The sequence below is a fragment of the Phallusia mammillata genome, chromosome 4, assembly GCF_965637545.1.
Source record: "Phallusia mammillata chromosome 4, kaPhaMamm4.hap1.1, whole genome shotgun sequence".
Lineage (NCBI taxonomy): Eukaryota > Metazoa > Chordata > Ascidiacea > Phlebobranchia > Ascidiidae > Phallusia > Phallusia mammillata.
The window spans coordinates 5126054-5154046 of NC_137255.1; the positions used below are offsets into that span (position 1 = coordinate 5126054).

Genomic DNA, 27993 nt, shown 5'->3' on the forward strand with positions numbered 1-27993 from the left:
AGTGTGTTGCCGCCTTTTTGTGGTTTGTTTGTAAATCTTACATCAAGTTTTTACAAATCTAAACCAACTTTTTAGGTGTTTTACGTGTTTCTGTTTTACTTGTGATAATTAAAATGCACCGTAAACAGTCTCAGGTCATTCCGAGTCAAAGTTTCTTTCCCGATACACAACAATTATTGAGCGATTTGGGTCCAAGTCCGCCACCGATGTTTACACAAAATGAGCAAAAACGGCCACGAAGTTCCGGTTTTGCAAGTAGGTATTCAAGTTATATCACATCTATATTTGTTAATTATTTGCGTATTTGTGAAAATGTTGTTTTCATGTTAAAAAGTAATAGTTGCAATTTTTGTTTAGGAGATTCTCTGTCAAAGTCTTTTAGGTCAAAATCACCTCAAAACAGGCAAGTGTGCATTCTAAAATCCTGTTTTTAAATCAGTTTAAATAAATATTTGGAGTGTTTGTTTGTTTGTTAAACTTTCCTTTGCTACTTTGATAGTGTAAATAAATTTAAAAGTTTTCCGCTGTTGAAGTATTAAATCTTCTTGTACTCATACCTATAGGTGGCAAAAAACTAAATAATTGTTGTTTAGGTACTGCCATGCCAAGGTGTTCTTTCATAAATTACCTCGTCAGTACTCAAATTACAAATTATATTGAGAGTGTTTCATTCAGGCAATCAAAATTTGCAGCACCACTGTTGATGACATCTTTGGCTGAACATAATAATTTTGGGACAAGTCTTAATCGCATAGAAGCAGCCACTACTTCCCCAGTGTTAAAAAATCAGAGAATGCAAAAGTTCCAAGCACCAGTAAAATCATCCCAATCTTTGTTCTCGCAACAACTATCTACTCAACACAATCAAAACAAGGAAAACTACCCATTGCAACAACCACAAACTCCAACCAAAAAACTGAGCAGCACCGATTTAGAGATGATTGGGAGTTTTTTACACCAGTCCAACGGAATAAGCAAAAGTCAGTTTTCAAATCAAAAACTTACAATAGATGCTACACACCAATCAAGGTCGAAAGTGTCACCAGTATCGAAACAAATGGAAAGGGTTGTTATCCCAGAGACACCTTTCCATTCCCGACAATTTCAATCCAACCCTGATTATCCTGCGGGTGATACAAACCTGAAGTTTGCTCCATCACTAAAAACTCCATCACGCCTAACACTACCTCAGCATAGGACACCAGGAGGCACTGTTGTCGATGGTACACAGCTCAGATCAGTCGATGAAATTCGTATCCTTTTTATTTAAATTTATTTCTAACATATATATTTATACACTATATGTCAGAACTGGATGCTTGCTTACTAAAGTTGGCAGTAATTTAGAACTTACCTAATAGGATATAAACGAGGTTCATGACAACACATAATGTCACAATCACTATCTGTTTCAATGTGTAGTATGTATTGGGAAACATCAACAAATGTTGCAGAGAAGGTAACCTAAGTTGTACTACTCAATAGCGACGATAAACAATCTTTAAAACTCTAATATTCTTGTTACCAAAATCATTTAAATAGTTTTTTTTTTTGAGAAAGTAGTCCAGTTTTAGATGCTTAATACAGCTGCTGGGCGGTTTTGCATGGCGCCATACCGAATCAGCCGATTCGAAATGGCGCCTTTAATGGGCCTGGTGTACTGTGAAATGTTGATTTAGTATATCATTTAAATCCAAGTCTCTTTTTGAAATCTGTTTTTTTATCAAATACCTATAGACAAAACCTTTTTGAATATTGTGCTTCTTAATACCACAAACAGCATCCAAGTACCAATGTATATTTGATGGAATCTCATACTTCAATATAGTTCAATCAAAGGTCAGTTTTGTTAAACTCTATAAATTTGGCACAGATGATTTCATTTAGTCACCTACCAGTTCAGTGCATAATTTATTTATTGAATGTTGATCGTAAATTCTAAACACCATATAATATATATATATATACATACTTGTTAGTGATGGGACGATACCAGATGTTGAAGTGAGTACCGAGTACCATGTGTATATATATATACATTCAATACCCGGTATGAGTACCAAGTACTTAAATGTAGTGTTGCCGTTAGTTGTATATCACTAGCTAATTTATCTGCCATGGCGGGGGTACATGTGCCCACATACACATGCAGAAGAATGTAGAAAAATTTGATTTCCACATGGTAGTGAAAAAAATATACGTAACCTGGCAGAATTTTTTCCTGATTTTTTTTATGTCCAATGCATATGTTCACAACTTGCCTGTTTTCTTGTAGTGTAAACCGGCCTTCGGTATCATACGTTGGTATTGAAAACTGATGCAAAATATTTTGTTACCGAGTACGAGTATCGATACCACTGAAATCGTTCAATACCGAGTACTGGGTACTTGTCCCATCACTAATACTTGTAAGGGTTGATTTGAATGTACATGGTGTATATATATTGTTGTGTTTTTTATTTAGGTGTTTGAAGACGTTCTGTACACGGATAAGCCATTGGTGGTTTGTGCGCCGACGGGATCTGGAAAAACAATGATATTTGAACTTGCCATCACAAGACTGCTCATCAAACAAGATGATATAAATCTTGATGAAACTAAAAACAAGCATTCCAAGCCAAAAATTGTTTACAGTATGTTACTTAATGTGCATTTTGCATTGTAAAATATATATACTTATTAATTAGATCAGTTTCTTCTGGTCTCTCAATTGTACAAACAGTCAAGCTTGCAGTGTTGAAGTAATTATAGAGGGCTGGAGTTATATAAATTTAACATTGAACATTAATATCCTACAAATGCTTAAACCGGATGCCAGATTTTTTGGTCATTATTTTGCACGTATTTAAAGTACCAAAGTTTTTGTCCCCAAATCAACTATTTTTTGCACTGCAAACAAGCTAGTTAAATATATGTGCGAAGATCATTATATATGTTTTAGCATTGGGTTGTTCAAAAAATTTACAGCGTACAAAAATCAAAAACTACTGTAGCTACTGTAAAAAACTACTGTAAAAATCAAAAACTACTGTAACTACTGTAGCTTGTCAAGCAAAGTAGTATATATATTTTTCCATTACAAATATTTTAACATTTAAAAAAAAACTGTGTTTAAAGTGGCACCAATCAAGGCACTTTGCACTGAACGACACGAAGATTGGTCGATCAAGTTTTCCTCTGCTGGATTGGAATGCCAGGAACTAACTGGAGATTCTGACATTGATGATTTTTGGCAACTTCAGAAGGCTGACATCATTTTGACAACTCCGGTAGGTGCAATTAAACTTAAAGCCAACTGTTTAAGCAATGCCGATTAAATCCTATACAAAAGCAAAATGTTCTGGTAAATACTATTTTATGATTAAAAACAGTGTTTTATACTGGATTGAACCATCATTTTGGGAAAGTTATTTATTTTGTTTCAGTACCGCTATTTTCAGTTTGTAATTTCAAAAACCAAAGTAAATATATTTTTGCAACTGAAAACAATTACTGATATACCAGAATAAAAAATGACGTTTTTTTGTTCCATTTTGGTATTTTGAGTATTTTCGTTTCAGTATTACATTTTTTGAGCCATAAATGATTTATTTTGTTCTGGTATAACATTTCATTCCATTCTGGCATAAAATGCTCTTCCATTCCATCAACAAGGACCAATTTGCACTAATTTTTTTGCTATGATTAGGGGCCATGTTACACTCAAAAACAATATGCTGTACATAACTTTTACTATTGTGAGAGCAAAAATTGAAACATTTTCTTAACTGACCATAGGCTACAGTTGCATTATAATCATAGTAATTTTTGTAAATGTTTCCAGGAAAAGTGGGATAGCATGACCCGGCGTTGGCGTGACAACTCATCTCTTGTAAGAAGAGTCCAACTTTTTCTTATTGATGAAGTTCATTTGTTAAATGATGAAACTAGAGGAGCAACTATGGAAGTAAGTATATTCTAAGGTTAAAATTGTTTGATTAAAACCCCAAATTGCTTCTTCGAAGATTAAGATTAGTTGTGTTTTTTTAAGTTGCAATTTGTGCTCTATATGTTTTGGACTATTTATCTTATGAAGCTAATCCCATGTGCTTGATTTATGTGTGAAATTACTTATATATATATATATATATATTTACCAAAAGAAACCCACCAAAGTGTTAATAAATATGTTATTATGTGGTCTTAGTGACTGCTTTCTAGTGATTATTTGTACTTACTAACTGTAGCAACAAAACTAATTGTAATATATACATATATATAAGTGTGTTTTAACCTTGAGTAACCTAAGTTTTAACCTTGAGTAACCTTGAAACAGGCAGTTGTAAGTCGCATGAAAACCATTCAAAAGTCAGTGACGGGGTCAGAAGACTTAAGATTTGTCGCAGTTTCAGCAACTATTCCTAATACTGAAGATATAGCTGAGTGGCTTGGCTCATCTAAGAATCCTGCTGTCAAATTTGAGTTAGTAAATACCAGACTTGAGTTAACACTCTTATGTTATACTCACTGGCGTAGAGTACGGGGGTGCAGGGGTGCCGCGCACCCCCGGCCTTGACCTTTGTATAGCGTCAAAATCGCATCTTTGTTCAAGTTACGTCGGTTTTAAAACCTTTTTCCAGCCAAACAAATGCGCTTGCACTCACGCCATTCATCGAACAGACGTCGGTTAAAACGTAACAATTGTAATTGTTTCGCAAGAAATCTTGGCATTTTAAAAAATCGCAATAAATGGGCATTTAAGCAACATAAACATGACTTATAGACTAACGTTTTAGTATTATTTGTCGCAGTAACTCTCTGATATGAAAAATAAATACAAAAATAGTTAATAAATTGATTCCTAAGCGGAGTTTAATGTCCGTTTGCAAAGCTCTGCAACGGCCTAAACTTGATCCAAGGTGACCTAAGTTTAGGCGTCAACAATACATAGTCGGCAATATTTAAAACGTAATTTGCTTTCACTTTAATTTCCCGCCGTAACACGTTACCTTAAAACTAAATCGTTGTTAAAATTGCTGATTCGGCAAATCGTACTTTCGTTACATCAGACGTTATCAGACGCGCAGCAAACGTTCCAATCAAACACAAAGAAATTGCGCCAAGCGACTATTTGCAAATTAATGTGATGGAAACTACATGCTAAAGCACGTAAAAGGTGTCCGTATTTGGTCCTATACGGGTACAGATACTACTCATGGTATTGGCATCGTTTTGGATGATCAAAAGACGCACCCCCGGTATTTTTTAAAACTCTACGCCTATGGTTATACTGTACTATGAATTGTGCATATTTTTTACATGTTAAAACTAAAATGTTACTGCTTTTTTGTGTGGAAAGAGAGTGTGATCATATGATAAAACTAGTTACAAGGCTTCAAGGGCTTGTCAACCACTTGATAAATAGAAAACTACTCGATGTTTTTTTCATATTTAAATTCTTGTAGAACATTAATTATGGGTCCCCTTTCCTGAAGAGGATGCATCTTGATTTCACTCTGTTTTTTTCTCTTTTTTTTCTTTGTTTTTTCTTTGTTTTCCAAAGTTTGTCCATGCGTTTTGGCATGTTATCTTTGGTGGATTTGGATGAAACTTTTACAGATGGTAGATATAGTTATGCAGATGTGCCATCTGCTTCGTTTGAGTTTATAACCCCAGTATTTACCCCGCTAGACCCCAAAATGTAAAACGTTTTTGTAGGTTGTTGCGCACCCCAAACAGAAAATTTCTGCAGTGTAGTAGTATAATAAAGGCAACAGGACATATTACATGTGTGTTTGTGCATTACTTGGTGGACGTTTTTGCACATGCCGGTTGGAGGGGTGTTAACAGCCTTATGACATCAGAAGCGTTAACGAATGTTTCTTATAACACCTCTCATGGCCAGAATTTTAAACATTGGACGATTTGAATAAAATTTTACAGGACTGTTGTTTGGATCATAGTGGTTTTATATTTTATACTTTTGGGTGTAGAACCCAATCAGTTACCCCACTAACCCTCTAAATTGGGTGACATTTTTAAACAGTGTCGGAATGAAAAGGAATTTGGACAGCTTGCAGAGTTTGTCATTTATAGGTGTCGATTGTTGTGTTTAACCATGCAGTCCCAATATTTACCCCTCTTTCCTCCTAAAATGGGTGAATTTTTTAAACAATGTCTGAATTGGATGAAATTTGTACAGCTTATAGAGTGTGTCATTCATAGTTGTCGATTGTTATGTTCAGCCCTGTCGCCCCAACATTTACCCCACTAGCCCCCAAAAATGGGTCCATTTTTTTAACGATGTTTGAATTGAATGAATTTTTTTCTCTAATAGAACATAATATTTATTTATGCACAGTACCGATCACTGTGTTTGACCTTACAATACCAAAACTTTCCATACTTATATATCTTTTAAAATGCATTATTTACAACTTTGCATGTGTGGAGACCCATGAGTTTCTGCTTGCAGAAACAACTAAGGTTATAAAAAGACGTGGATGACATGGGACCCAATATAAAATAAATGTAGGAAATATATTAATGTTTTAAAATGGGTTATGGCAGTGGTTCTCAACTCATTTCATGCCATGGACCACTTGTCCAGTAAAAATAATATCGTGGACCATTCCATTTTTAGCAAGATTGAAGTAGGCATACGCAACCAGCATTTTGGCCTAAAACACAACCTCTTCAAAATCGATTTTTAAAAAATCGGGTAAAATTATTAACTATTTTGACATTCTTTATAATTATAATATGCAAACATCTCCAGTTGAGCACCAAATTCAGTAGACGTTCTGTGGACCACCTAAAAAGTCATCATGGACCACCAGTGGTCCATGGACCAGCAGTTGAGAACCACTGGGTTATGGTGTATATTCAATGTCAATATATATGTGCTAAGCCACCCTTCTAGTTTTTGTAAGATATGATAATGTTTACAGTATTACAGTCAACCAAAATCCAAAATATAAAGACTAATTTTGTTGTTTCAATCACTGTTGCTTTGTTGCAGTATGGATGAAAGTTATCGACCTGTTGCTTTGAGAAAAGTTGTTTTGGGATATCCCTGGTCATCAAATGGCTCTGAGTTCAAATTCGATATAAATCTCAACTACAAACTTGCACATGTGATTCATACTTACGCTGAAAACAAACCTACACTGGTGGTAAGTAAAAATATCCCTAAGGACTTGTGTACACTGAGCGGCATGTAATGTTGTATGTACAGACAGCCAAACACCAGTATAATGTGCAGTATATATATTTTTTCTTTTGTGCTGAAAACATGCTAGTAACATGCAACCGGCAAGCTTACTGGTTGATGATACATTGGTAATAACCTTGTTTCGTATTTGACCTTTATGCTTATCTGATTGGTGTTTTCTGTCATATTATACTTTTTTCGGTCCTTTTGGTTGTAGCAACAGTGCTCATGAATACTCTTAAAAAACTCATCGAAACCTAAACATTGTAAACAAAAATTAGTCACCCTATGAAAACAACAATCGTAAGGTTATGAAATAAAAATAAACTAAATATGTATAATTAGGTATTTCTAAAAAACTTTTACTGCTTTTAGGTAAAAAAATGTTTGTATTTAACCAAGGGAATGCACACGGTGCAGCATTTAGTAAAGTTTGTTTTGTAGTTTTGTTCCACAAGGAAGGGTGTGGAACAAGCAGCATCAACCCTATCAAAAGATGCATCTTTTATCATGGACATGACCCATAAACAAGAACTGACCAAAGCTGCTAACTTAGTAAGGAACCACAGGTAAGAAAGGAAATTGCAAACAGGCATTGAAAAAAATCTGCCTCCTGGAACTACCTAAAAGTCTGCCTGCTGGACCCTAACCCTGGAAAACAGCCTGTCAAATATCTTGGTAATTGCGAAGATTTTTACCTAGAAAATGTATAAACAACACATAATTTCTGGAATCATTTCTACATACTATTTTAAATCAGGGCATAGTATATTTGTGTTTTATAGAATTTCTTTGTACCCCTTTTCAAAAGTAACTAAAATAAGTCAACAAAAATTTGAGTAAAGATTGACTGCCTTTTTACAAATTTATCGGCAGATGTGAAAATGTCATTCAATAAACAATTTACCTGTAACTGACACCTGATGAGTCAATACAACCTTATTATTGACACTGTATATTGTACTCCTGTTTTGGTCCTCTGTAATCCAAAAGCCCTGACTTAGTGCAGGGGTGGGCAACCTTTGTTACTGTAGGGCCAATTATAAATGTCAAAATTGGATCGCGGGCCGCACATGTACATAACACCAAGTTATTTTGCTTTGTTTCTTACTAAATATGCTAAACTACAAGTATAATTCGTATTTGATTCTAGCCACATTTCGCCAGATCGCAGAAAACTAGCATCAGGTGCATTAATCAGCTCAAAAATATGTAATAAATGGACTCGTTTGCCTTTTGAAATCTAAGCGACTCTGCGGGCCGCACAACCTTTAATGAAGGGCCGCAGGTTGCCCACCCCTGACTTAGTGCATGTGTAGCGTACATTTTCTTTTCTGTATTCATCATTAGTTTGTGTTTTTAGGCTTCGCGAATTAATGGTTGGTGGGGTTGGTTACCATCATGCAGGCCTGGACTCCCATGATCGCCACCTGGTGGAGGAACTGTTTACCAAAGGAAACTTACTAGTTCTGTGTAAGTGTGTGTGATACAATATTCAACAAACCAAAGGATGTTGTTTTGCTTAGTTCTATTTGAGTGAAAACTTGGTGTAAGCCAACATTTTTCCCCAAACGACAGAGTAAAGGGGTAAAATTTTACAATGAATTGTACAAGAATTTCGACATTAGGCAGACTCACTAACCCCACAGACACCTTGACAAAAAAGAATCAATGAGAAGTAGGTTAAAAACTTTGACATTGCTTTTAAAGGTGTTCTAAAGTGTTTGCTTTTTGCATTTGTGAAAACCATTTCACTTTATGTAAAAGCATCAGGCCAATGCTTGATAGATTCTGTGGTTTGTGTCCAGTTGTGACATGGCTTTTCACTTTTCAGCCTACTACTCCCAACAAACTGGTCTGTCGTACTTACATAACTTAACTTTTAAGATTTGCAATTATTTTAGTGAATGTGTACAAGTTTGCACTAGCAAACTGCACAAGCATTTTAGTATGAGTTGTATGTTTTTTTGTAGTTAGTACCAGCACACTGGCCATGGGTGTAAACCTACCAGCTCATTTGGTGATCGTGAAATCCACAACCCACTATGTGCGAGGAATGTTCCAGGAATACACACAAACTGAAATGTTGCAGATGATAGGAAGGGCAGGAAGACCACAGGTCCAGTGATAATATTTTTGCAAAAAATGTTGGAACACAATACATAGATCTGTTCATAAGTTTATTGACGAATGTAACATCCCAAATAGACGTAAAAGTGTCATGCTTTATTATTATTCGTTTGGGCAAATGCTAATGCCATCATCAGTGATATGAGGGGCCACATCAGTTACACCTGTTTATACCCACTTCACATATGTGAATGATAAAAGGCGCAAAACTAGTGTAGCATAAAATAGTAGATAAAAAATGTTCGAAGTGTTGGCAGACAGGTGCAGACCAACCTCAATGATTTCAAATACAAGATAACATGCCACATCAATATACGCAATGTGTCTATTAAGTATTGAATAACAGATATGGCCCCTCGTATCACTGATGATGGCATCAGTATTTATCGATTCAAAACATTTGAATAATAAAGCATGTTGCTTTTTAAGTCAATTTGGACAGTCATATTTATCATTAAATTTTGGGTTGTTTTGCTACAATCCCAACTACATATAAATCAGGTTAAATGAATACATACATATTACTCATTCTGGTTACTTGTAAAAATAGCATTGCAAATGAAACATGTGTGGATTATTGCTAAGTTATTTGAGTTTTCTACATGCACTTGTTAGAAATATGAGATCTTTTCAACTTTTGCCTAGCAATAAAAGGTTTGGATTGGGGATTTTTTAACAGTTTACATGATTTTATTAGCTTTTTTGACATAATTATTTTATTGTAACACATTTTGTTTACCACAGTTTGACACTTCAGCAACTGCCGTGATCATGACTCGTGAACAATCCCGTGACATGTATCGTGATATCGTGAGTGGGTGTAAGAGTATAGAAAGCTCTCTACACAGGTAACACAAGAAAACATAACATTACCTCCTAATAGTTTATTTTACGCAAACTTGAAAAAAAATCGTAAATGGAGCTTATCTTTAGCAAGAGACTCTTTATTTTTGGTTAAGTTGCTGTAAAAATAACATTTACTGATAAAAAAAGTAAATTACCAGAAAACATTTCTACCTACTTGTAAAGCTAATTTGAAGTCGCACATTACATTGTTTTTTGTGTGTGTGTTTCATGACTTTTTCTGTAATTTACAGCCTTTCACAAATAAGTTCCTTTCAAAAATTTTGATTTAAAACTGACAAAGATTTGGGAATGTTATCCATATTTAAGTTTGGCTGTTTAAAATCTGTTCCCAAACTGGGGTCCGCTGTCCTTTAGAGGTCCGTGAGGCAATTTTTGGGTGACCGCGAAGCAGTTGAAGTAATTCTATAATCTTATTTGGCATCAGTTTGTGCCACTAAATAAGTTTAAATCAAAGTAGAATTGAGAATCGACTGTCTCCATTGCTAAACAATGACTTTTATTGAATGACAACTATCAAAAATGCAATTGTTCGCACACAATCGTAATATTTTTGTTCTGTTTGTGATGTCACATGCTGTCTTTGGATGATTGTTATGCGCAATTTTGCATAACTAGCTAAAATCCTGCAATCAACTTTCGTTTTTATGAAATACACATTGAGGCTTAAGGACCGCGAGCCCTCGAAATAATGGCAAAGGGACCGTTTTGAAAAAAATATGAAAAAGTTTGCGAACCACTGATCTAGACCAAGCACTGTGTTCCAAGAATGAGCTTAATGAAATGTTTAACACATTGGGCAGTTTTGTTTACATATTATTGGACTTTACTTTCACCTTGCTTACCCATGTTGCTTTTATGTAGGCACTTGATTGAACATCTTAATGCCGAAGTGGTTCTCATGACTATTGGTGATGTAACAGTTGCCTTGGAATGGATCCAATCAACATTTCTTTACATCAGAATTTTGAAGAACCCAACTCATTATGGTAACTTTTGTATTGAACAGCATTCCTCACTCTTTGATAAGTTGATATCACACAAGTGTAGTCTTTAACCCTAAGTAACATTTGCAAGTGACCAATAATTACCTTTGTAAATAAATGTTGGTAGTTGGTATATTAACTGTTAATATCAGCCAACCTTCAGTTGAGTTAAGTTATTTCGCTTGTTGAAAGAAAATATAGCAACGCATTAGCAGTAAAACAGTCACCAGGCCTAAAATAGCTGTGCAACGGTAAAACGTTTTGAAACGTAATAAAGTGAAGGGCACAATTGGTGGATAATCGTTAAAATGTGCTGCAGCTACACCATATTATAAAGTGTTATGTAGGGTTGGCAAGCCGGTCAATTGACCGGTCAAATACGGTCAATTGACCAGTCAATTGACAGCACTTTATTTAACCGGTCAAATACTATTTTTAATTTTAAAAATCAAATGTGTTAAATTTTTTTGTACTTGCTTTTGGTTGTTGGAAAGGGTAAATTATTTCTAATAACCCTCAGATAGAACAGTTTAGGGCATACTTTTGTATTAATAAGTGCTTTTAAAGCCAATATAGATGTGTTCTGTTCATTTAAAATAAATAACAAAACAATTAGGAGATACTTTTGATTTGAAATTATGATCTGATTTACGTCATGGCAAACTTTGCAAGGTTTACAATGCAATTAAAAAACATGGATCACTTCTAGTTTGTTTAATAAAAAACGTTTTATTTTAATAAAAATCGAGTGTGATATGTCCATGGGGGAAAGTTAGTTCATTAGTATTTACTTGGACATTTTTGTAAATGTTGCACATGTTTATTGACAGATAAAAAATCTAAGTTATTTATAGCATCTGTGTAAACTTGTAGGTCTACAGTCCTTTTTTCTATAGTTGATCCAAAAATTGTTTGTAGCTATTAGCTTATAATTGCCCTGAATAGATTTTTTTGGATAAGTTCCAGGTCAGTACTGATTGGGATAAAGTACGTACATTTTAAGCTTTTGTATATTCCTTTTTTGTCATGAATAGAGATGTGACAACAGCGTAACAGCATAAATTACGACTTTAAGCAGGATAAGCGAGTTTTACAGTTAAATCTCAGTCAAAATTAGACTTTAATATGATGTACATAGAATATAATGAGAATCCAGTTTACAAATGTGATTACTGAATGAAAATTACAGGCACACAGGTGGGGCCATTGATGAAATGAAGCACGCAATGCAGTCGGAGTAGTCTGTAATATAATATAAACTGAATATTTCCCATTTCACAAACAAATTTATATGAGTTGAAACCTCCATCTCCACTACTTATGGTTTAGAAGAAGATTTAACTTCAACTTTAAACTAAAAGTGCAATTTAATAATGTGAATAGTATTTGACCGATATTTGACCTATTTGACAAGTATTTGACCGGTCAATTGACCAGATTTTATTTGACCGGTCAAATGCCCAACCCTAGTGTTATGTGACTGGGGCTCACCATAAAGCAGTGGTTCCCAACCGGAGAGGAATTCCTCCCTAGGGAGGAATTTTAGGAGTTCAGGGGAGGAATTTCATAAAAACTGTAAAAAAAATACATTGGAAGCGTTACAGAATATTTTTGTTTTTACATTATTATGTCCATTATAATTTGGGCCGGTTTACATCTGGAGCCAGTTGTAAAGGATTCTGAAATAGACATCCCTAATTATAAGGTAGGCTATATTTTAAACTGCTATAATTTTTCATGTTATGTTTGTTTTTTGTCTTATGGGGAGGAATAAATAGTTCGAAAATGGGCAAAGGGAGGAATGTATCGAAAAAGGTTGGGAACCACTGCCATAAAGTAAGATTGGTGCATTGTTGGTAAATGCAACTGGGAGAAACATTGGTGGGACCAGTCAAGGGGGCCCTAAAAACTAACCACCCATGTTAGGTAAAGAGGTTTGGGTTCAAACCACACCCTGTTGGACTACTACACTGTATTTCTTTGACATGCAGTTTTTCTGAGACTAATTAAATTGGAATAGTAAATATATTATCTATTGTTACCCTTGAATTGCACACATGATTCACATTTTTATTTCGACCAGGTTATCCCAGAGATGTTACAAGAGATGAAGTTGACCGTCGCCTTCGTGAACTTTGCATGCACAACCTTGACCTTCTGACCTCGCTTAACCTTGTTTCTCTTGACAACGACCTTTGTCTCAGTGCAAATGAACCAGGTCGATTGATGGCAAGATATTGCATTGCTTATGAAACCATGAAGAAGTTTTCTCAACTTCTTGGCACAGAAACCCTGGAAGAAATGGTAATGGTTCCTGTTATTTGAAATCCATATGGTTTTACCTCATTAGTTTTGATTTAAAAAATATGAGGGCATACTTTCAGGACAACCTATGTGTTGTGCAGTTTAATGTTACACTAAGTTGTAGTAAAGGTGATATTTAAATGATAGAAATGTTACATTTAAAATCCTGTTAGGCCACCAAAAACTTAACTTTATAATTCCAGACAGGTATAATTTTAACTGACTATAATACAATAACCTTTTGTTCAGTGTGTAAGTTCAATGGCGTTTCATTAGTTTTCATGTCACTTATTTTCAAAGAAGCATGGAATAGTTTTATAATTCATTTACTGGCCCACAACAGACGACAAAAGAGTGCACTTTTAGCGGTTAAACAAGAGAAGTTTAATATACTGCCATTAATACTTGCATGATGCAAAAATGAGTGCATTTTGCAATGTTTTACAATGGTTTAGGTGACAATGTTATCTGAATGCCGAGAATTTCAAGAAGTTACATTGCGGATGAATGAAAGATCAACTCTGAACAAACTCAACAAAGACAAAAACAGAGTAACTGTCAGGTTTGTACTTGTGATAGCATGCAAACTTTCGGACAGGTGTCTTGTTTTTAGTTTTTAAGCACATTCTTGACCTGAAGACAAATTTGTCTAAATACATCTTCCAAATTTTCCCAAGATTTGTTTTTTATTAGGGGTACACTTTGCTAGTGTTTTTTGATATGTAAAATGTTTGGAATAGTATAGAGAAAGTGTACAGCTTTATTGCCTAATCCAGTGGTTCTCAAACTTTTTTTGTTGCGACGCCCCTGGACAAGTTTTTCTGGACTTGTGACGCACCAGCAAAAAAGGGTAATGAGAAAACTTATTATTAAAGTTGTGTTTATTGATACAACAACAAAAAGCCACGAAACGGAACTATTCTGCGATGCCCTTGGAAAATTGAAACAACGCACCAGGGCGTCGCGACGCACAGTTTGAGAACTACTGGCCTAATCTAATAGATATTTGTGTTTGTTGTGTCTTTGCCAAATAACATTTTTTAGCAAAAAGTATAACTTTTTTGTTTATCGTGCTTTAACTCAGCAAACCTAAACTTTATAGTTCAATGATTTATTTATCACTTACTTTCATCCCCAAAGCTTTAAATCCTTGAGACATGTTTCTTGTTTCACAATTTTGTTTATGTAGATACACAATGAATGGCAAAATTAAAACCACCCCTATGAAAGTGAGTTGTTTGTTACAAGCCACCCTGGGTTGCATTACTGTACAAGAGTTTGCTCTACAACAAGATGTTACCAAGATATTCAGGTTAGTTGTTTAAAAGTTAGCATGTGTATTTTTTATTTTTGTCCAATCAGAATAATCCATTGTTAAAAGTATTTTTAGTGGAAACAAAATTTAAAATATTTTGCAGAATTTTGATCAATTTGAAGATTTAAAATAGTTTTAAGATGATTTCTTTGACCAAACTATTGCAGCAATTGACTACTTGCCAAATTTTTTAGTTATAGACTTGATTTAACATATTTTACTATAAGCTATAGTTTTGTTTGAAGTCATGGTGAATGTTATTTTAACATGTATTGTTGACAAAAAAGTTATGGTTGAAATTGCCTTTCTTTAACTAAGTAGTTTTTGAATAAACTTAATAGTGTTGTACATTTATACTTTCAAACAGTAATTTCAATTTTGTTTCAACATTAGTAATATATATTTGTCCAAATATTTTTTTTTACATTTCATAACCCAAAATTACCTTGGTTTTTGGTTCAGGTTTTTAAGATCTAAGATACAGTAAGTCTCAGATAAACCTGATCGGGATTTGTCACCGGACGTGAACGACAAAGGGCAATTTTCAGTTCTCGGACTGCCGCCTGATTGTCGAAAAATACAATAAAAAAGGTCTCAGTTAATCCAGACCTATTTGGCCTAAAAAAAAACTTTCCGGGTTTGGATTGACTTAAGTCTTTTGAACCGTATTTGTGGACTATAACAGCACCAACATTTAACACCAGTGAGAGAGAATTTTTTGTGCACAGGAATGCAGCAAGGGTATGTAGATGCTTGGTGGAACTTCTATTATTGAAAGATGAATTCCAGTCAATTTACAATGGAGCGATTCTGTCAAAATGTGTCAAGGCAAAGTTGTGGGAAAACTCAAGGTAAGAGAACAAATAAGCAGGAATTGTTTGAATAAGTTGACAGTGTAGCTACAGGGCAGGACTTTTGACCCGTGTTTGTGTTTCCAAACCTATAGGGTACATCTCAAAGTTGTTTTTGTGACAATAAGAGCATCTCTTTTTTTACTTTATTTCACAGCGTTATTTTTTATTATACAGTGCTATAAATTGTTGCCCAATAGAAATTTTATGACGTGGTGGTGTGATAATGGTTAATTCTGTTTGTAAACTCATAAGTTATGTGTTTACTCGCTGTTGAGTGCTGTCTGGCTGATATTGCTTTGAACCTGCTTTAAAGTTCAGGCTAAATGTTTGGTTGAACAAATGAATGAAACATATTTGATTTTTATACTGGGGTGCTTACGATAAGTTTGGAGCAGAACTTCTCTTTGTCAGCCAAATACCTCAAAATGGGACAGAAACATTTAAACATGCTGCAACATATAGAGACAAATTTTTGGCCTGGCCCTTAGTTTGCTTAGGTACATGAAACTCAAAGTATACCAAAATTATATTTCGTCTTATAATCGTTTATGTTATATGAAACAGTTAAAAGCTCATTTTTACGTATTTGTCATAAAAAGCATGCTCAAAACGTTTGAGAACCACTGCTTTTGGGCAGATTTTTTCCGTACCGCACCAATAAGTATTTGAGCACCACTGCTTTATACACATATACACATAAGCTTTGTTTCAATACACTTTAGATATGTTACCAAGCAACTGCCAAACATTGGACCAAGTCTCTCATCGTCACTCGCAAATGCTGGAGTTTGTTCATTTGACCGACTGGAATCAATCGACCCTCGTGAAATTGAGATGATAGTTAACAGACACCCACCTTTCGGAAACCATCTTAAAGAAACTGTCAAGAGATTACCAAAATACCATGTCAACATGGAACAAGTAAGAGAAATTAATTGCTGTGTTTAAAACTGAGCATTGTTATACTGAACAGTATCAGATCCTCCAACAGACAGCAAGGTCATTGACAGTCACTGTTTATTTGTAGGAACTAAAGATGCCAGTTAGGCAAAATGTATACATTTCATGTAAATTCATTGACTGATCTATAACTTGGAAAATATTTTCCATTCTCAGTTGTATTTAAAACAGCGTTTTTGAAACTTATGTAGCTTCCAGTGAATTCTGATACATTCGTAACTTGCCTAATTTGATTAAACCAGTGGTTCTCAAACTCAGTTTTCGGGGCCGCATGCGGCTCCCAACTACTTACATTGCGCTCGCACCAGACCTCAGAAAATCACCAAACATTGCTAATTTAGCTTTCAAAGTAATAATCTTTATTGATTTTTTCAAGGTTTCGTTTTGTTGCGGCTCCCTACACACTTAAAAAAATACCATTTGGCCCCGACAATAAAAAAGTTTGAGAACCACTGGATTAAACGCTTTGACCAGTTGTGCTTGTGTGTCCTACTTGATTCAGTGTGACGCCTTTGTGGCCTAATGTACTTGGATTTGACTGTTGTAAAAAAGATAAACAAACGTTCCTTATAGTTTGTGCATCTCATCCAATGCCTGTCTGTCGACAATGTATTATGCTCAACAAATACCATAGTCATATTGGTTTTTATAACTAAAAAGTTAACGTGGCTATTACCAGATCATATATGTTAAATTGATAACAATCCTTGCTATGGGTTTAATTAGTGCTTATGGACTATAGTGATCAAGGCACAATTAAAAAATTTTGAAAAACTTGTGTTGTAAAGAAAGCTATTTAAATGTTTCCACTACTGCTTTAATAACAAGGTTTGGGTATTGGTGTGTTGGTATGGTTATAACCGCTGTTTTCTATATGATTTGATGAATGTTTGACCAACAACTGGAATTAAGTTTACATGATTTTGCAGAGTAAACGATACAGCGGCGATTCTTGTGACATCACAATCCAGGTTGTGATGAACAATGCTGAGGACCTAAGTGAAATTTCAACGGCAGGAAAAAAACATACATGTCTGCTTCTAATTGGTCAGTTCAGTTGAACTAAATTAACAATCAACAACTCTAATTTAAACAATAAACTAACTGACCCAGTGCATTCTGGAGATTAAACCACATAAAAAATTGATAAATATACAAATGGACATCAAACGTACGAACTAAAGTTAAGGCTCAAATTTGTTGACACGTTACACACTAATAAGTACTCAATACGTGATTTAAATTTGCAAATAATCTATTTGGAATAAACAACTGCATGCTTAATCGGGACTCTTTCGAGTTTTGAAATTAACATATGCCCCTTGTAAGTTTGTAGGTGTAGCCCTAAACTGCAAGTCGTCGTTTTTGGTTGAGCAGTAGGCAGCCCATGTTAATTTTTAGGGATGGGCCAAGCCGAGCCAGAACCCGAGTACTCGGTACCGAGCATCGCTGTTATTGATGCTCGGTGCTCGGCCGAGCAGTTGCACAAACTGACCCGAGCATTAAATTAGATATTCATGCCCTGCTAACATACGTAACTAGTGTTCGAAAGGGTATCTATGAACAAAAACGAATGATTTTTTTAATGTGTTAGATGGTGGAAAAACGTGTACTTCATGGGCATGTACAGCTTATAATACACACTGGTGACGTAAGAGACCTTGTAGAGCTAGAACGTAGAAAGGGGATTTGTTTGTGACGTCATAATGCACCGAGCGTACTCGGCCGAGCACCGAGCAATGGGAGCATTAACGTGAGATGCTCTGTGCTAGACCAAACAGAACATTTGCAGTTTTGGCACATCCCTATTAATTTTCATACAAAACAAATAGTAACAGTAGGCTTATGAGGGTTTAAAACTCTACGACCTGCGTGTCAGTTCGTACAGTCCCCGGCCGTACTTGAATTTGTATGATTAAACAGATAGTAACAGTTTGGTAAATTTGTTTCCTATGGTTTAATATAGGACTTTGACGAATTGTTACGGTTTATATGAAAGTTGTAAATTGTGTTTGAATGATTTTCAGTAACTGTTGCACATTGGTAGGTGATGCTGACAACCGGGCGATCCTCAAGCAGCGATTGGTCGATTCTTCTCTTATGTCATCGAATGGTAAATCATGGCAACGTACAGTCACGGTTAAGCGAGCACGCAGCGGAGATGAGTTGGTTGTTAAACTTATCAGTCTTGAATGGGGTAAAATACCAATAGATTTTCATAATAAATAACCCTGTGTTAATTGTTATGTAATGTATGTTTATTTGCCGGGACTGCTGATTAGTTTAATGGTTTTAGTGAGAAATCTGACAATTATCCTTTTTTGTTATTTGTTTCCAGTTGGTCTGGATATTGAAAGCACGTTCACTCCCTATTATCTGGGTGCCCGCAAGATGACTGCTACGTCACAAGGGACTCGCAATGACGTCATCAAACGTAACGCTGAAAATACCGACACCAAAGTTCCTGACAAAAAGAGGTGACAATAATTTTGTACAAGACACAACTTGTTAATCGCATAATATGTTTAATTGCAAAAGGATTGATATTTTCAACGGTGGCTATTTTTTAAGAAAATCGTCCACTTATTTGCAAAAAAACTGACGAATTGGTTATGCAATTAACCGGATTTGTCTGAATTTGGCATTTTTTATTTATTTATTGCCTTTTTTATAAAAAAAACGTACACTTTTTAAATGCCTCTACCTATATAATGAAAATTAAATTACTGTTACGTCACGTATGACGTCACAGATATACGTGACGTAACAGTACTTAAGTGGGCAGTGGCCCTTATGTTTGTTAAAAGACACAGTGTTTTGCTGTTGCAGGAGACCGTGCAGACATAGTTGCCACAACAAACGATTATGTGCTCACGACTGCTGTAAGATGGGGATTCCCCTACAAGGTGGGTGTGTATAGATGTCAGATTTTAAGCAGAACAAATCACATCCAACTATATTGTTAGGGCAGTGGTTCTTAACCTTTTTTCCTTGCTGCACCCCTTTCAAATCACCAACCAATTTTCGCACTCCCTTTCAAATCACCAACCAATTTTCGCTCCCCCTTCTGTAATTGCTTAAATAGATTAGACCTAACCAACCTTAATGATTCAGCATCCCCCGCACCCCCTAGGAACAGTTCTCGCACCCCTGTGTTAGGGTGTTTAGGGCTTTGCATGATAGTGGGAAATTGCAATAGTGCAAAAATAGTTGTTGGTTTTATCAAACTTCTTGACTGATTTACTGGTCAATCTGGCGATCCCCTGCTACGAAGCTGACATGTGCAGCATACAATACAGGCAACGGTGCTTGTGATTCAACTGTTGGCGGATTTTCCACTGCCTGTGTAGCTCAGTTAGTAGAACCCGGGTCCCGGAAAGACCCTAACCTTGGGTTCGAATCCCACAGCAGGGTAGAATTTTCTGGCCTACGCCTTTCCATATGGAAATGTTTGGTGACCGACTGATTTGGTATGACGCCTTTAATGGGCCTGGCATACTATAATAGTTTTAGCTAAGTATGTGATTTGAATTTCTGTGACTAATTCACTTGTGTTGTTAAAACAATTTTAGTTTTACCAAATTATTATTGCTGATTTTTTTAACAGATTCAACTAACCTTAATCGCGCAGTTTCAAAAGATCAGCAAGATAAGGTAAATACAAACAATTGAGGAAATTTTTACTTGTGATTTCTAAATAGACGCTTAGGGAATATCACCTGTAAAGATGATAAAATAGCTAATTTTAAATGATCTTTGTATGGTTTATCTATTAAACCGCCGATAAAGGTTGGGAACCACTGGTCTAATGTGACATGATAGTACTAATAAAAACAATGGTCTTTTACATTGATGCTGCCTTTTGAATAAAAAGCTGTCTCTAAATTGTAACCTATAGCATCATTTTGTACCAATGCAAGTTAAAACATGTGGCATACAAAACTTGATAGTTTTTTTTTTTTTTTTGTTTTACTACTGTTGAGAAGCTTTGTTTTAAGTTTTTATGCATTGAATCCCGGTTAAACGAGTATTTTTGTTTTTAAATTTTCATTGTTTAATGGCAGAACTGGACACCTAATATCGAACACTTGCAGAAATACAGATTCACTCCACAACAAAAGATGCAGCAAAATAACCAGACCAACCAAACTACTTCCACTGATCCCAACAAGTAAATAATCTGTTACGCCTGTTTTTTGTTAAGCCTCCACATTTTGAAGTTTTTTTGCATTGGTTAATTTACAAAAAATATGATATTAAGAGCAACAATTGGTTTGTGCTGCTGCTTGGTAGCCGCATGCCACATGGGAATGTTTGGAAAACCGACATTACTTAGTATGACGCCTTTAACAGGACTGGCATACTATGATTTGCACATTAGTACAGTGGTTCTTAAACTTTTTAGTCATGCGGCGCATTAATAAAATAAAATTTCCGCAGGTAAACATAACAAAATTTGTTCAAAGAATGACAATTTTCAACTTTATTGCGGTGTGTAAGGATGGGTGACACTAAAACGCTGAATGGGCGGGACGTCGCGGAAACCGCTCAATATCGGGTAAATTGCTGACGGTTAGTGCTATTAGGGTTAGGTTGAGGTTTTATAATAGTATATGCATCAAAAAATGTCCCTGCCTAAAACTTATTCAACTATTTCCTGACATTAGGCAAAAATGCTATGGCGGGACGGCGCGGGAGATGGCGGGACGTTTCGGGCGCGGCATGTAGTGTTCGGCGGAATTTTTTTTAATGATTTACTATTATAAAACCTTATCCCAACCTTAATAGCTCCAACCGTCAGCAATTTAACCCGATATTTAGCGGTTTTCATGACGTCCCGCCCTCCATTCCGCCCGTCCCGCCCATTCAGCGTTTTAGTGTCACCCGTAAGGATGCTTTTCCTTACCATTAAGAATATGAGCTAAATTTTGCCATGCACACAGAATTTCATCTTCAAGTCTTAAAACACTTGGAAATGCTTCCATGTTAAAAAAGGCGAATCTTTTGCGGCACACTTGGAAATCTCTCACAGCACACTGGTGTACCGCTGCACACAGTTTGGGAATCACTGCATTATTATGTCATGGTCGTTGGTCTGCACGAATACTACACGGCTGACTCCCCTTCTTTTTAGTTTTATGTCCCAAAACCATATTTTATTTACAGGTCTCAAGGTTGGGAGATGTTTGAATCATTTTGTTGGGATCACCAAAATAATGCTGAAGATGAATCAGAGGAAATAGATTCTCTTCCCTTGAAAGAAACTGAATTCCAACGGCAACAAAGCTACTATGATGTAAGTTATGTAAAAAGTCTTGATACCCGTACTTTTTGGCTGTGTACAAGCCTTGTAAATTTTGACTGTTAAAAAATTTTGACTCCTCTTTCGTTCTAAAATATCTTTTAGGTTTTAAAGCAATCGTTTTTGTCTTGCTGGGTTTAATACCCTCACAAAACAGCTTATATAAGATGAAAGTGTTTAAATCTTGTGTAATATTGTACTCAATTAAATCTGGTGTTTATGTTGTGCACCCTTTAAGTAATAAAAGTTGCACACCCTTGAAACATTTAGATCAGGGGTAGGCAACCCCAAGCGTGTGTGCCAAGGTTGACATGTAAGGTGGTTTTCATGGCACGCCAACCAATTTGTGTGTTTATATTGAAGTAACAATTTAACCTGTCACACTGCCTGTTTATAGTTTTTATCATGCCATTGTCTTAAAATTGAGCCTTACATGCACAAAACACTCTGCTTTCTCTTTATTATTGATATCTGCTGGCACGAACCACTATTATTTAGAAAAGCGTTGGCACATGTGGTCATTAACACATGGAAACAACAAGTAAATTGGCATGCGTCGCCTAAAAGGTTGCCAACCCCTGATTTAGATGTTAAGACATGTAATTTATATTTACTATATGAACCAGAATATACAGAATTAAGTGTAGATACGTGATATTGTGCTGGAGAATGCGGAATGTTTTAACAAAAAATATTTTATTCAGGATCAAATAAATATTGGCAGCTCGATGACGTACAACGATGGTTCGAGCAACGACAAAAATGATGTGAAACGTCATCCGGCAGATCAGAGGCTATGGACAGTAAAAGGAGATTCCCAAGGTAGAAAAATCAAATGACACTGTTTTACCTAGTATGGACTGTCCACATCAAACAGTGCAATGCTTTCATGTTAATGTGGTAACACTGAGCCAGCACCACTTTGATTCCCAAACAGTTGATTGGTTATAGTGAAACAACTTTTTCTGTGGTAAAAGATTTTGTAATGCATAGCTTTCCAGCCACTGACTGCCAACAAATTGGAGTGTTGTAACGTGGCCTACAGCCAATATTTCGCCACCGGCTGCACTGGTGATACTTTATGAGGAAAACACTGTGCACTGACTGTGGCTTACTTGTAAAGTAATAGCTCGATGCTATTGTACAAACTTATTGTACTGACAAGCGCAACATTTCAAGTATGTCTTCAAAGCACATGTTAAAAAATCTACTGCAACCAATAAAAATAATAAACAGTTTTGCTAGAAGTTTATTGACACACTGCAAAACAAAGTAACATAGACAGTTATTCTTTTTTAGCAATGTTTTTAACCACGCGTTTTGAATCTCATTGATAGCTAGTTGTGCTGTAATTGGTTTGTTATACACAGATGGTTTGCGGTCAGGTTTGAATCTGTTTTACCTATCATGTTACCCATTACCAGCATTTCCATTCTAGCTACTTTGTGTTTTGCCAGTAATGCTGCAAAGGAGAGTTGAATCGGCCATGCTTTTTGGGGCGGTTTTGGGCTTATTTTGTTTAAAAAAACGATGGTTTAGGCCGGGTTTTGGGTCCCAATTTAATTTTTTAGACCCGCTTATAACTCTGTTACAAACAACTTGTCGTTTACATAGCTCTTAAAAATGAAATGCGTTGATGCAGATTTTGGTGATGATGTTGCTCTAGCTGAAATTCAAGCTCGACCATCAAAATATTGGGGACCACAATCAAATCAATCATCAATTTCACAAAAACTCGGACAAAAAGCCAACTCCGTTTCACAGGTAACCTATAAGTACTACTTACCCACCTGAAAGTGTTTTTATCGGGTCATGCCCACAATAACATGATGGTCACAACTATGTGTCAGTTATTAATAATAGGTGTGTTAGTGGTTTGCAGTCTTCAACACTGCTATGCCTAATTATATCAACCTGGTTATAATCATGGCGCACCTTTTTGTAACACAAGTTGATAACGTTTGTGGTACTTTAAACACTGAATATAATTCTAACAAACAGTCCCAGAACTAAAAGCCCGCACCCATTACAAGATAGGTAAGCTGCAGACAGTGCATCGTGTTTCGTTCAATATGTTTTTTCAGTGCAGTTGATATGAGGGCATTGGCTGGTGTGGGTACAGAACTTATCATCAGTAAAGCACTATTTACCACTTTTTATTTTTTATGACTAATATGTGACTTAAAACCTAATCTTCTACAGCCTAACAATTGTGAACCCCCTGCACAACTTGGTCGGGTCTTTGCATGGAAAACATCAACCGGGCAACGAAGTCAGCTATTCACTTCTGCTGCTGGAAAAACCAACACACAAGATCACCCATGCTTTTCGGGTGGAAATTCCCAATTTCAGCACAGTTCTGTGGGAAAAGGTTTAGTCACAAATCCTGTGGCAAACACTGCTGTCAGTAGTAAAGTTACAAATGTTTTTGGAAACACTGCTGCCAGTAGTAATTCTGTAAACTGTTTGGGAAGCAATGCAGTCAGTGGTCAGGGTACACATTATTCAGAGAAAAACACTGGAAATGTTTACAGCAACAGTTGTGGCCCAGAGAAAGGACCCAATCAACAAGCTGGTACAGCAATTTCTGAAGGGGGTTACAGTTATGGCGGTGTATATTCTTCAAAGCCAGTGTACATGCAGAAAAATGTTGTAGTAAATACTGCAGTAACATCACAGCCTAATTATGTACCAGGTCTCTCTACACAAGCTAGGTCAGATGCCGTTCAAAGTTATAATAAACCCAGTGTCAGTAACAAATATAGCAATATTAGCAAGAGCATTGATTTAACTGAGGATTATGATGAAATCCAGAGTTACTCAAAGCCAACTGTGAAAGCTGAGACTTTGCCTCGATTAGAAAGTTCCAAAAGCCAACCCAGTGTATTCAATGTAAGTTCTACAACAGTATCAAACAACATTGGGGCTAATGCCAATAGCAAAGCTTTAGGTTTAGCTCAAAGCTTTAGCAAAGGTCAGAAACAGAACAGTTATGATCCATGGCATATTACAGAAAAGAAAACTGTGGGCGAGAAAAGTTTTGGAAACACTGCTTCTAATGAGAACAGTTACTATGGAAACAGCAACAATATCTTGGAAAATAATTTTGGAAACACTGCTCACCCTGCTCGAAGCAATTTTGCAAACTCGACTTCAGCATTAGAAAAATCTGCTCCTGTTTGGGAAAAAACATTTGAAAACAGTGTTCAAGAAAACGGTGGTTTAAAAAATGTATCTGGGAGCACTGGACAAGTGATGTGGCAAAATACAAATGCGACCAATGGGTCCAAATACCAATTTAAACCATGTGGATCAGGTTACAACAATTATATACAAGAAGAGTATGGAAGTGGGAATAATTTGGGAAACACTGCTTCCTCTTCTGCATGGAGTAAATATGAAGAGCCGTCGTTGCCCGCTAATGCACGGAAGAAGTTTTTGATTGAGCAATTCAGCACAAGTGCCGCAAGACCGCCATTAAAAACACAGAATTTACCAGGTAAGTTGAACATTTCTTATATTCAGTGAGTAAGCCTCCAAATAGGTATTTGTGTGATAATTTAGAGCAGGGGTGGCCAACCTTCTACATACCATTCGCCAACTTTTTAACATACTGTGTTGGATGCGCCATAAATGTCTCGTAACCCCACCTTCTATGACTACTTCTTGTATATAGAGAGAAAGAAACAACTTTCGCATGAGAAGAATAGTAATAGGAAATAAGAACTACCAAGTAAAAAATAACTCATATAATTAATATGGCTGGCTTACTTTATTTATTTATTAGTTTATTAATTTGATTTTCATGATTATCAAAAGAAGGCAATGCGCCCTTTCTAATCATGCAATGCGCCATAGGTTGGCCACCACTGATTTAGAGTCATAGGGTTGTTTCCTTTGACCTAAACCGTTCAAGAATAGCCTGCAATTAAATCATACATTGGCATTTTTTTCTACTGTAAGCAAATGTTGAACTTATTTATTTTATTTTCTCGTTTTTTTTTACATGTTTACACTTCTAAACAGGGTAGCATCTGAGGTATTAGTGTATTAGATAAACTTTTAGCTTAGTGTTTTTTAACATATGCCATACGTGAACAAGAGAAATAAATGGCACGTTTTCACCTCGGTGTTGTTGGCTCTATTATGCTACATGTTAAACTTGAACTGTTTTTGTTGTAACTGCTGCCAAATACGAATTTGTACGTTGTATCATTTTTTTCCAACTATTCGAGAAAAACACTTACATTGTATGTCGGTAAATAATAGCACAGCACTATAAATACTTTTAGGAGATGAAAATCTGAGCAGAGAAAGTTGTAAACGTGTTACCTTCGAAGATGAAGTGAATCACGTGAGTAATACGTTACAGCAGCTTTCAGCGATTTCGACAGACTTTATCTTCCGATTTTTTGAATTACATCGAACATTGGCCGTTCCAGATTCTTTAATTTAAGTTTGTCAACCATTAAACAATAAATGGTTTTAGTTTAATAAAGGTGGAACGTTTATGTATGATTAAATGTGAGCAAAAAATCTCTTCATTTTGCTGAAGATGTTTAAAAATTAAAAAACTTTTCGTACAGACGATGCAACCTTGCGATGAGAACGACGTATCTATACGCTGTGATTTTGATCTTTCAGATGATGACTCGCTTTTAATGGAAGCCTGCATACAGGCGGAGGAGGTAAGTTCATTTAGCTTTTGATTTGTCATTGCACGGTGAACATTTGGGGTGTTAGTCCGACGACTTAGTAAGTACGAGCTAGGTGACATGGGCCCTTGAAATCTATACGATAAAGACTACTTTTGCTCTAAATAAGTCGTCGCTTTGCTCGTATTATGGCTACCCGCTTTATTCTGAAAATATTTTCACTGCGAAGAGAGAAACTGAAAATATCAATATATTGAGTTTATTGTCTAATTCAGGGGTGTCCAAACTAATACTGATGTGCCAAATACTATAAAAATGGTTAAGCATTATAAAAAACAAGTGTTAACTTTGTTACTTTCGCGGGTTGCACGAGACACCAATGGCAATGTTTGCTTAAATTTCTGCATTCCAAGCTTCCCAAGCTTAAAAACAATACACACCCCTCCCCCAAAAATACAATCCACTTGTTTTGTACTTGACTTAAGACAACAGTTGCTAACACCTGAGGGTATACAACCACGTTCTATTTTTAAACAGAACATGGAAATGTCAGAAGAGCTGGCTCAAATTCCCCCTGGCCCACTTGTGACATTACAAAGGGATCAGGATCGTCATCCAGTGGAAAATGTCATACATGACACACGTACCTTAGATAGAGAATGTAGTTCGAATGTTATGAATCGGACGCGTAAAGATCGTTCTCACATCAAAGAAAGCCCCAGGTATGTTACACTTTTTTTGTTATTTTTTAAGGTTACATTTAACACGTCTCGGATTTGGTGTTTAGGTCACGTGACGCAGAAAAACAGGTGAGAGCAAGGAAAGCGGATGAGCTTGCGGAAGCTGAACGAATGTTTGATTCAATTTTCGGCGCCATGTTTTAACTGCCTTGTAAACTATGACGTCATATACAATTTCCACAGAAAATGTGACGTCACCAAGTAGAACATTGTCATAATGTATAAAAGTGACATCAAAGAAAAATACTATAAAACAACTGTGACGTCAAAAGTTGTTGATTTGTTTTCTTTTTTGCTTGCGTTAGTTGCAATGAAATTTGATGCGTTTTTCCATTTTTTGGTTTGATTGTTTTTTGCAATAAAATATTAGTCGATGTTGTTCGTACTTTTTATATGTTGTTGTAAGTTTCAAATAAAGTGATACATAAGTTTTGCTTTGTAAAAGGTCAGAAGTAGAATCAGAATAGTTTTTCCAAGAGATAAATTTGATTCTTATTATGGGTCTCCTTCCCTGTAGGGAAGTATGTGGAAGGTCAATCAATATGGCATTGGGTGTAAAATCAACTTTTGCGTTGGTGAAATCAGACTGTCGGATGGAAATAGTTTTACCAGGTAGTTTACACATTGTGTTTTTTTTCCGTTTTTCCACACCATGTAATGTTTCAGATTTCGATATGAACCTGTAAGCTGC

General features: G+C 35.8%; 1 protein-coding gene across 1 annotated transcript; it reads left to right on the top strand.

Annotated features, from left to right (window-relative positions):
* Nucleotides 1-31: 31 nt before the first annotated feature.
* On the top strand, nt 32-27734 carry LOC145223149 (uncharacterized). Its single transcript, XM_080089501.1, has 33 exons — nt 32-255; nt 358-403; nt 676-1253; nt 1781-1839; nt 2465-2633; nt 3118-3269; nt 3824-3946; nt 4316-4461; nt 7001-7154; nt 7637-7761; nt 8556-8665; nt 9166-9311; nt 10067-10170; nt 11051-11175; nt 13256-13476; nt 13932-14038; nt 14666-14788; nt 15520-15642; nt 16368-16566; nt 17535-17652; nt 18653-18802; nt 18944-19082; nt 19435-19511; nt 20213-20259; nt 20670-20776; nt 21772-21901; nt 22612-22729; nt 23550-23671; nt 24110-25406; nt 26200-26261; nt 26494-26595; nt 27100-27284; nt 27350-27734. The coding sequence occupies exons 1-33, from the start codon at nt 114-116 to the stop codon at nt 27444-27446; spliced, it is 5703 nt and encodes a 1900-aa protein (XP_079945627.1). The 5' UTR covers nt 32-113; the 3' UTR covers nt 27447-27734.
* The last annotated feature ends 259 nt before the right edge of the window (nt 27735-27993 follow it).

Bases quoted from the DNA above. Each gene is read 5' to 3' on its own strand.
- LOC145223149 (XM_080089501.1), top strand. From the start codon at position 114: ATGCACCGTAAACAGTCTCAGGTCATTCCGAGTCAAAGTTTCTTTCCC. The intron at 7,155-7,636 runs GTAAGTAAAAAT...TTTGTTTTGTAG, and splicing joins AAAACAAACCTACACTGGTG to TTTTGTTCCACAAGGAAGGG. The intron at 20,777-21,771 runs GTAAATAATCTG...TTTTATTTACAG, and splicing joins ACTTCCACTGATCCCAACAA to GTCTCAAGGTTGGGAGATGT.